The sequence below is a fragment of the Nansenia antarctica genome, assembly GCF_963989245.1.
Source record: "Nansenia antarctica genome assembly, chromosome: 19".
In the NCBI taxonomy this organism is placed as follows: Eukaryota; Metazoa; Chordata; class Actinopteri; order Argentiniformes; family Microstomatidae; genus Nansenia; species Nansenia antarctica.
This window is the reverse complement of record NC_137692.1, coordinates 6,509,433-6,520,192: the sequence shown is the minus strand read 5'-3', so window position 1 is coordinate 6,520,192 and position 10,760 is coordinate 6,509,433. Positions and strand designations below refer to the sequence as shown.

Genomic DNA, 10,760 nt, shown 5'->3' with positions numbered 1-10,760 from the left:
ACGAACGCTGGTCAGATTTAACCACGGTGTCAAAGTTGTCATGCTAAACTAAGAAACGGGGTGTAACCAGAGTGCAGCTCCTCTATGTGCTGGGCAGCAAATTATATTTTAGACCAAACAGTTATACTTTCATTAAGGGGGATTTTCTCACATGCTACAGCAAACGCAGGGGATTTGAGCAGGTGTTGCTGAGGAAGTGTCAACTAGGCCTACACTCAGGGTGTGTTCTCACTAGAACATTTTCCTTCACTTGGAATCCGAGTTTAGGATCAAATTCGCTTTGCTCTGCGTCGTTTGGAGCTGTGAGAACGCGCATTCGAAGTTGCTCCCGGAGCAAACAACCAACGCATGGTCCACTTGAAAAGGGTGGTTTCGCTCCGGTTAGAAACAACGCATTGAGGCTGTCCATAGGAAAACAACAGCGCATGCGTGTTGATCTGGATAAGAGCGGGACGAACAGGCAATTTTTAATTTTTCGGACCAATCAACTACGACGTCTGTTGCTTCAATTGCGTATGTTACTTCGTTTACATAAAGGGCTGTGAGAACGCAAATCCAGTGTTTCCTCCAGGAATTGTTACAATGGTGGCGGGTAGTGCTGAGCGCGCGCCCGCGTTTTTTTCGCGTGCACGCGCATGAAACGCGCACGCGCGCTCAAAACAACGACGTAATTTCAGCCAAAACTCGAGGATGGCCCAAAAAAATACAATGTTTTCCTGTACTTCTCCCGTGTGTCTCTTATTGTCTGTGTCTGCATGTTTTTCCAGCATGTAATTCCGTTGTCAATAAAAACAAAAACACTGATCTGACGGTTTTTTTCACAACGTTATTACTTGTCACTTTAAGCCCAGGAGGGAGTTAGCGATTAGCGATGTTTAGCTTAGCTTAGTTTAACAGAAGTATCTTCACTTTTAACATGACTTCCCGTGGTCGTAGAGGGCTGGTCGACGGCTTAAAATGACCGTGTAGACCTGTAGACCTTATCCAGCTATAGTCTTGTGGTTCTACCCCGGGCATAGCCGGTGTTATTCACGGACAAACACTCCTGTTAGAGTGGTTCTAGTACACTGGACATAGGTAACACATAGAGAGGCTTCTCCTCTCTCTCTCCATCCTACACTACACTACACTACGCATCCTATACTACACTACGCTAGCTCGCGGTGTTCGGGTGACAGCCAGGGCGCGTTCGTAAATACGCTCTGGAAATCTGATCAGCACTCACGGAATGCCTCTTGTCCAATCAAATGACTTGGTCCCTTTATGACGTTGAACCTAGTGTGCGCTCCGGGGCTCTCAGAGCGAATTTACGAACGCAGCCTCTAGTTCAATACTCGCGACACACACGGACTGGTCCAGTTTCAGCGCTTGTGGGTGTGTCTAGCGCTGTGAAGGTCTGAAAAGCGGCCTAAATCTTTTTTTTTTTTTTTTGGTTGAGAAATCTGAATGGTGGCGGAGGAAATTCCATCGTGGCGGACCGCCACGATGAAATGCATGTAGAGGAAACACTGAAATCAGAGAAATAATTTATGCAACAATGTTGCAATCTCATCCACTTGCTCTGGGTCATGACTCAGACTTTCATGTGAGAACATGACCTTAATTGTGGACATACTAAACAGTAGGCTAGGTTATAATGCAGATGTTAGTGTGAGACAACAACATCTGAAGTCATATACTGTATGAAGATTTCTTTGTTTGTTTATTGTGCATATTTGTCTCGTTGGAGGACACTTGTTAGCCTACGTTTTGATGACAATGTAACACAACATACTTCTGAGTGGTGTGAGCAGAGAACTACAACTACAGGATTCACCAGAGGAATGGGTCGTCTGCTGCTGTGCAATCACAACGGGTAACCTAAAACAACTTCCTGACTGACAGAGAAAGCTCTTTCTCCATACATCTCACATAGCCTAGGCCCACAACGGTTGATAGGCCTGAGTAGGCCTACATCCCCAGCAGGTCAACGAGCAGGAACAAAAGACACCATTGTTCACCATCATGAAAACTCCTGGAGCACAGGTAACTTTGGCTGAGGTCAGGAATTTGAATTGGAAACAAAAGTAGGCTGTTGCAAATGGCCAAAGCGAAAGCAACAGGACATTAATATAGCCTCAACATTTCACACTGTGGATTAGACACGGTGTGCTCACATTTAACACGTTCTGCAAACCGCTGATGAAACAAAGACGATAGGCTAGGCCTACATAGTTCAATTACACATAAAAAGCTAATGCTTGGTTTAAGTTTCTACAGACTTCGAAAACACCAATTGTTAAGGGATCATGTGCAATCTCTTGTGCCAAGTAAATGAGGAACAAAAAAAACTACACAACAAGTATTGAGAACAACCTGTTTTTAGCCTCAGGTTACAACCCAAAAGTCTGCAGAGCCAGATCCTACGGTACAGACGAGTCAAATGACACCCACAGCAGCACTGAGGGGCTTAAAGCTCTGGCTGGGATTGTCTCCAAGTACCACCTTATACCTCCCACTTCAATCTGGGGAACACCTCGGCTTATAATGCAGCGTTTGAGAAGATATCTGTTGTAATCTAGTCTAGCTATTTTCAGTTTTGGGGTCTGAACACTATACTGCTACACTATTACTCAGGCATGAAAATGGGTCGGGGTGAAAAAGGTGAGAAGGATACGAGACCCGGAACCTGCTAGGCGGTCCCGGCGGAAAGTTTTTTTGTGGAAAAATTAGCTTCCATGTGCTCATATCTGATTTATTTTAGATTTACTCTAGTGGTGGTCACATGCAGAATTACAAGATTGCAAAAAAATAAATAAAAAAAGTATGAATGTAGGTCACCTATTTTGGATTCAAAACGGCGTATTTCGCCGAAAGGTGAGCGATTATCATGCCTGATTACTATGTTGGATGCCTTGCCATAAAAAAACAAGGCGTTGTGACCATGTGAAAGGTTAGGCTCAGCTACTAATAATATAAATAACAATCCAGCTGCCTTGCACTGCAGGGGGACATAAAGCTCAAAGCCGGAGCACAGGGGGTCCTAGTCCAACTGGGAAGGATCCATGTGTTACATGTGGATGTTTGTACATGTGTACTGAGGCCTATGTTATGTATGTGTATAATCCTAGCCTAAGATTATACACATACAACATCCATCCACGTATGTAAAAATGATATGTACATATTACAGACAGATCCATGTAAAAAATAAATAAATAAATATGATCCTAGTTACAGTTGCTTCCTTCGATGTTTCAACCAGAATACCTGTCAATCTATCTGAGCCCCTTCCAGCCAGCTAACTAACTAACACACCGTTCAATGTTGCTCTGGTTATGTCCATTTAAATGTGTCATGTTCATTTTGTCATGGCAAGGCAAGGCAAGGCAAGTTTATTTGTATAGCACATTTCATACAACAGGGGCAATTCAAAGTGCTTTACATACATTATTTAAGAGGAGCATAGTAAGAAAATAAAAAATTACAATGAATAAAAGCAAATATAATAAGTAAATAGATAAAACATTTAAAAAGACAATAGTTAATGGAAAAAAGACATTGATAGAAGTGTTTGTGTTTAATCATAACTGGTGCAAAACATGAAGGTTTTTAGCTTAGATTTAAATATTTTAAGGGTTTGGGCCTGTTTGATTGAGGTGATCTGTGTGTTCCAGCTGACAGCGACACACCTACCTAGACCATCAGGTTCAGCTGGTCTTTACCAGAGAGAGACAGTTCGTTTGCACCCTCTATGTATTTACAATCTGCTGCAGAATCCACATCCACATCTAGCTCCGAGCTAGCCCAGTTCCGTAGCGGGCTAGCTACAACGCACATTCACGATGGCTATCTGACTAGCCACCTAGCTTATCTGTCGTACTAAACAATATATACCAACGTTGTTCCCGAATCGGATACTAATATACTAGTATACTAATACTAAAATAGACGTATTTATCAGGTAAACAGAGTCAACACGCGGATCACCTACCTGCTATCTGCACCGTGCTCTGGGCTGGCTGGCTGGGGAAGAAGGCGAAGGCGTCGTTGGTTCAGATTGTCCCTCTCGAGATCCCGTCGCGAATCAGCTGGCCAGGATTTTTTTTTTTCTCAACTCTGGTTTCAATACAAAGGCTATGGTCAAATTCAATGTGCATAATACACAATAAAGCTCAACTCCCGATGTACCAATGCAGTCCAATTCTTCATGTACCATAACGTGTTTAGATAACAATCTGAGATGACATACTATTCTGTTTATTGGAGAGAATATTGGGATCATTCAGTTGAGAGTAGCTCAGAAATTATCACGTTAAGACTCAATGTCCCAAAATGCACTACTCGAACACATGGGTGTCTGCGTTGTGTTGACAGTTACTGTTTCTTTAAGAAAACGCGGGTTTGTGGAACCCGGAAAGAGAGCTTTGTCCCAAAGTGTTCAGTTCAGAGCCAGGCGACCTGTCAAAGACCATTTAGCTGACTTGGTGCTGTGCACATAGCACGTTAACTAGTCAATCTACCACCCAGGGATGTCTCTAGTTTCTCTCACTTGTTGTACCACGTGATTTCGAGCTGAGCAACATGAATCACAGGATGTTGAGGTGAGGTAAACACAGTAACTAGCTAGCACTGGTTAGCATGTAGCCTCTCTGTGTGTGTGTGTGTGTGTGTGTGTGTGTGTGTGTGTGTGTGTGTGTGTGTGTGTGTGTGTGTATTGTTGGTGTGTGTGTGTGTATTGTTGGTGTGTGTGTGTGTGTGTGTGTGTGTGTGTATTGTTGGTGTGTGTGTGTGTGTGTATTGTTGGTGTGTGTGTGTGTGTGTGTATTGTTGGTGTGTGTGTGTGTGTGTGTGTGTGTGTGTGTGTATTGTTGGTGTGTGTGTATTGTTGGTGTGTGTGTGTGTGTGTGTATTGTTGGTGTGTGTGTGTGTGTATTGTTGGTGTGTGTGTGTGTATTGTTGGTGTGTGTGTGTGTATTGTTGGTGTGTGTGTATGTGTGTATTGTTGGTGTGTGTGTGTGTGTGTGTGTGTGTATTGGTGTGTGTGTGTGTGTGTGTATTGTTGGTGTGGTGTGTGTGTGTATTGTTGGTGTGTGTGTATTGTTGGTGTGTGTGTGTATTGTTGGTGTGGTGTGTGTGTGTATTGTTGGTGTGTGTGTGTGTATTGTTGGTGTGGTGTGTGTGTATTGTTGGTGTGGTGTGTGTGTGTATTGTTGGTGTGTGTATTGTTGGTGTGGTGTGTGTGTGTTGTTGGTGTGGTGTGTGTGTGTATTGTTGGTGTGGTGTGTGTGTGTGTGTTGTTGGTGTGTGTGTGTGTGTATTGTTGGTGTGTGTGTGTATTGTTAGTGTGGTGTGTGTGTATTGTTGGTGTGTGTGTGTTGTTGGTGTGTGTGTATTGTTGGTGTGGTGTGTGTGTGTGTGTGTGTATTGTTGGTGTGGTGTGTGTGTATTGTTGGTGTGGTGTTTGTGTGTATTGTTGGTGTGGTGTGTGTGTGTATTGTTGGTGTGTGTGTGTGTGTGTATTGTTGGTGTGTGTGTATTGTTGGTGTGGTGTGTGTATTGTTGGTGTGTGTGTGTGTATTGTTGGTGTGGTGTGTGTGTATTGTTGGTGTGTGTCTGTGTGTGTATTGTTAGTGTGGTGTGTGTTGTTGGTGTGTGTGTGTGTGTGTATTGTTGGTGTGTGTGTGTGTGTTGTTGGCGTGTGTGTATTGTTGGTGTGGTGTGTGTGTGTATTGTTGGTGTGGTGTTTGTGTGTATTGTTGGTGTGGTGTTTGTGTGTATTGTTGGTGTGGTGTGTGTTGTTGGTGTGTGTGTGTGTGTGTATTGTTGGTGTGTGAGTGTGTGTGTGTATTGTTGGTGTGGTGTGTGTGTATTGTTGGTGTGGTGTGTGTGTGTGTATTGTTGGTGTGGTGTGTGTGTGTGTATTGTTGGTGTGTGTGTGTGTATTGTTGGTGTGGTGTGTGTGTGTATTGTTGGTGTGTGTGTGTATTGTTGGTGTGGTGTGTGTGTGTGTATTGTTGGTGTGTGTGTGTATTGTTGGTGTGGTGTGTGTGTGTATTGTTGGTGTGGTGTGTGTGTATTGTTGGTGTGTGTGTGTGTGTGTGTGTGTGTGTATTGTTGGTGTGGTGTGTGTGTATTGTTGGTGTGGTGTGTGTGTGTGTATTGTTGGTGTGGTGTGTGTGTGTGTGTATTGTTGGTGTGTGTGTATTGTTGGTGTGGTGTGTGTGTGTGTGTATTGTTGGTGTGTGTGTGTATTGTTGGAACGTGCTTATTGTGGTTAGTTATCTGATCAACTACAACTGCCCTGATTGACAATTATTTGGACTGAATGCATTATCCAGGATGTCAAGCATGTCATCATATAAAGGATGTCACTAATGAACATTTAACAGTTTCAATATGTTGATTCCAGATTAATCAGGTTTATGAGCTACTCTATGGTGTTTTCCTATTTGTCAAGACTTTACTATTCATTTGGTAAGGAGACTATCTTATATATATTATGTGCACAACATGACTGATAACTGAGGACATGATTATATTGATAAGTGTCTCCCTCTCTTGTCCTGTTTTGTAGACTGTGTGTCCCCCAGGGCCCTGGTGGATTATGTCTCTGATCCTGTTTGCCTTCGTGGTGCGGGTCAGGGACGGACTCCCCCTCTCAGCCTCCACAGACTTTGAGCACAACCGGGAGCTCCAGGAGAGGAAACAGCAGCTGAGGAGCATCTCCAAGGCCCTGGTCCTGTTCCCAGAGAGAGGGAAGGTCCAGGGACATGACCTTAATATATAGTAAGAATGGCCACATGTCGAAGTGTCCTTGAGCAAGACACTGAACCCCAGAATTGCTCCCAGTGAGCGGGGCCGGCGCCTTGCATGGCAGCTTGCCGCCATTGGTGGGTGAATGTGTGTGTGAATGGGTGAATGAGAGGCCGTTGTAAAGCGCTTTGGAGCAGCAAAAAATAATATATATTATATAAGTGCAGTCCATTTACCATTTACCATAAGAAAAACTAAAATTATACTGTTTCACAGACTGATAAGAATAGTAGAGAATCTAGAAATGAACACACGATGACATAATGAAGTCAAGACAACTTTGCCGTGTCTGCTTCAGACTCGTAAGGATAACGTGTACATCACTTTTGTAAAGCAGAGAACTGCTTTTATCCGTTGTTCATCTTCGACATGTTTGACCAGATGAACAGTTGGTGAGACATAACAGGCCATTTTAAGATGACATAGCCTAATCAGGGAAATGCGTTGAAACCAGTTTCAGCTTCTGCTGACCATGGTGATGCGCGAGAGGGTGGACAGAGAGACGCTGTTATCTGAACTGCGTCGTGGTCAAGCGCAGCTTGAGACCGGGCTGTTTGTTTCCTAAACGCCCTCTTCTCTCACCCCTTTAGCTTCATTTCCTCAGAAGGTGTGTCCTACATGAGCGTGTGCCACCGCAGCCTCCCTGCAGCCATGGCCTTCTGCTTCCTGGAAGACCTGCGCTGGGAGTTCACCGCATGCTTCCCCAGCGCCGCGGTCGCCTTGGCAGCCAGGCCGTACCCTTTTTTGGAATTCGGTGAGTGGCAGAGGGAGAGAAATCAGGGTTTGGCAATCCTGGCTTTTAGCATCCTGGCTTTGACTGTGAGTCCAAAATAAAGATGACATGGCATTTTGTGTGCAAATGATTGGAAAGGCAGTCACATTTTGTTGTATGTAATGATATAGGAAAAGGATACGTAGTCCTTTTGCAAACATACTGTCATGTTCTCAGTATGGCTTATGCAGGTGACTATGGTTCTCTTAAATTCATCCAGATAGGATCATATCCTTCATCGTTTGTTGTTTGGGGTGATAGGGCCTTTTCAGCCGCAGCCCCGTCCCTCTGGAACGCCCTCCCCAACCACATCAGACAGGCCAACACCCTGCCAACCTTTAAGGCCCTCAAAACCCACCTCTTCAAGCTCGGCTTCACCAGTTAACCCTCTCCCCCTCCCCTTCCCATGTGTCCCCAGCACTACCTTAATTAGGCCCCTATACTTCCTTTTATTTTTTATTTTTTTTGTGTCTTTTTATTATTACTACTCGATAATTTTCAGTTTGTAAAGCGTCTTTGAGTGTCTAGAAAAGCGCTATATACAGTAAGTCTAATGTATTATTATTATTATTATTATTATTATTGTTTTTCTCTGATCACCAGACGGCACCATTCAGAAGCTGAAGCAGCAGTACAACCATAGTGGTGGTCCAGCGCTGGAGGTCACGCTGGCGGAGGTCCAGGAGGATCTGAAGAACCGCCCACCACAGGTCCTCACCCTGGAGGAGCTGCAGCTTACCAACGGGGCAGCCAATGGGCATGTGGAGCAAGTCCCCGAATCTGGTAAGAATCAGGAAGAGGTTCAAATTGTTATGTTGTAGTTTATTTTATTCATTTCATTTGATACTGAGAATTGAAGTCTCTCTACAGTTTGGCGAATCTAGCACTCAAGGAAGGCCCATTTCCTTCCTGTAAGGGATGGGCCAAGATCTGTGGCGCAGTGAATAATTCTGACTATGGACAGGGCCCATAACTTGTGCAATCACAGATTTGTATAATATGATTGGTTCCCAAGAACAGTGACCTTATGACCAAGGACAGTTCTATAAATATAACCCCCCAACGTTGGGGGCTTTTGGCTTTTGGCTTTGTTGGTCTGCTACTTTCTCTCTGCGCTCATGTGACTTTGCTTAATAAAAGGCCTCTTTGGAAACAATTGATTTAAGCTCTTTCGGCTTTATACGTTTTACTCAATCTATTAAGAATCAATTAAATCTATGACAGTTACAGTATGTGAATCAGACTATTGAAATGGTCAAATCAAATGAGTCCATCTGTGTGAGAGCCGTGTTCTGCCCTCCCCCAGGTCAGAACCAGAGACTGGCGCCTGTAACCGCTCCAGGCATCCTCTCCTTGGTCCTGAACATCATGTGTGCTTCTCTTAATCTCATCCGGGGTGTCCATCTCATAGAGTACACCTTCCAGGTATTACCTGTGCCAGATCCCTTTCCTAACGTCAACACAGGCTTGTACTGTATTAGTTAAGTGGCAGACTAGCTGCAAGCCAGATACTGCATGAATCTAATGTAAGGTACCGTTCTTGAAATGTTATGTAATCTACAGTATTTTAGCCCAGACCAATGTCAGGTGCTGTTCTAGATGTTCTACTTATGTTCAAGTTTAATCAATCATCAGTGGTCGACGAAATGTTCTCTCATTTGAATATGAGCTGTCATTGTGAATATCCTTTAAAGGAATCCTGCAGAAATCTGCATGTGAATCTGAATCCGGGAGTCATCAGTAATTGTTTTAATTTTTTAAATATTTTTTTTACACAGGATGACTATGATGGGATATGGAATGTCGTGGCATTTCTTCTGGCATTTCTTTGCTGTGTTTGTCAGGTACAGTACACACTCTTTCTTGTTGGGATAGAGGGGTAGGGCAAAGTGGTAGTGCTAAATGGCCCTAAAAAAAGTTTTTTTAGGGGCACACTCAAAACCGAGTGTTAAGGGCTCTGCACACAGCGTGCGATTTCTGTTGCGCATCAACGTTCCATTTTGAAGTTTGAATGAAAGTCTATGAGAACATCGCATTTACCCACACACGGCCCCGATTTTAATCGCACGGCGAACATTCGATTCCATTCATTTTGAATGGGACAAAGCACACGGCGTGCGAGTTTTGTCGCACTGCTTTGTCCCATTCAAAATGAATGGAATCGAATGTTCGCCGTGCGATTAAAATCGGGGCCGTGTGTGGGTAAATGCGATGTTCTCATAGACTTCCATTCAAACTTCAAAATGGAACGTTGACGCGCAACAGAAATCGCACGCTGTGTGCAGAGCCCTTTATGCGAAATCTCCCAGAATGCCTTGCGAATCATCAACAAACAACAAGAGAAACTCACAAATGTGATTTTTTTGGTTTTTGTTAATCTGATAACCATTGTATTATCTTTAAAAATCGCTATATATTTTCATTATTAAGTTATGAACGAATCATGAACGTTCATGCTTTTCTACAATACTATCGATGACATATCAGGGTCTTGAAGGGTTGTCCCATTTCATAGGGGAAGATTTCAAACCCTACCCCTTATAACTCTACTCCGACGAGCAAGTCAAAAAGTGAGGGTGCACTCGAAAAGGAGAGGGTAGAGGCAACAATAAGAAATGGGATTGGGCCATAATCTGTGTCTGAGAAACCTGCCTTTATCGTTCTAATCTCAGATCCTTTAGCCTATTTACAGTCAATCCTAAATCCTGCTAGGTTAGCTAATGGATGGAATGAAGTGTCTATTCTAGACAATCTCTTAACTTTCAACCGCTTTATTCTGTACAAACAGTGCCATCTGTATCTGTTCCACTCATCCCTGAAGAAGCCCAAGTCCTTCGCCCTGCTCAGTGTGATCGTCGTATGCAACGCCTTCCTCTTCTTCGGCCCGAGGAACGTCCTGCAGCTGCTCTTCCACGTGTCTGTGGCCTCCCTCTCCACTCTCCTCACCCTCTCTCGAAAACTCCAGGACAGGCCCAATGACTGTGGGGTCTGAGGGATTGCGGGGACCGTTTATTGTGTGGCACCACTACATCCCTTCCAGTTGAAGGTAGAGGAGGAAGAGAAGTCGATCTACCTAGACGACAAAGGCCAGCAGAATGTCCAGTAGATGATGAGAGAAAAAATATCGGTCTGGTGAAGAAGTCCCCAAGTAGGGCAAGGTCATTTGTCAGTTTCAGTTCAGATTATGAAAGTG

At 43.9% G+C, this 10,760-nt stretch overlaps 1 protein-coding gene across 1 annotated transcript; it reads left to right on the top strand.

Annotated features, from left to right (window-relative positions):
* Positions 1 to 4,553: 4,553 nt before the first annotated feature.
* sec22c (SEC22 homolog C, vesicle trafficking protein) lies at positions 4,554 to 10,559 on the top strand (the record flags this gene model as incomplete). Its single annotated transcript, XM_080548786.1, has 7 exons — positions 4,554 to 4,583; positions 6,557 to 6,768; positions 7,386 to 7,549; positions 8,171 to 8,350; positions 8,874 to 8,992; positions 9,346 to 9,411; positions 10,356 to 10,559. The coding sequence occupies exons 2-7, from the start codon at positions 6,587 to 6,589 to the stop codon at positions 10,557 to 10,559; spliced, it is 915 nt and encodes a 304-aa protein (XP_080404912.1). The 5' UTR covers positions 4,554 to 4,583; positions 6,557 to 6,586.
* Positions 10,560 to 10,760: the final 201 nt, after the last annotated feature.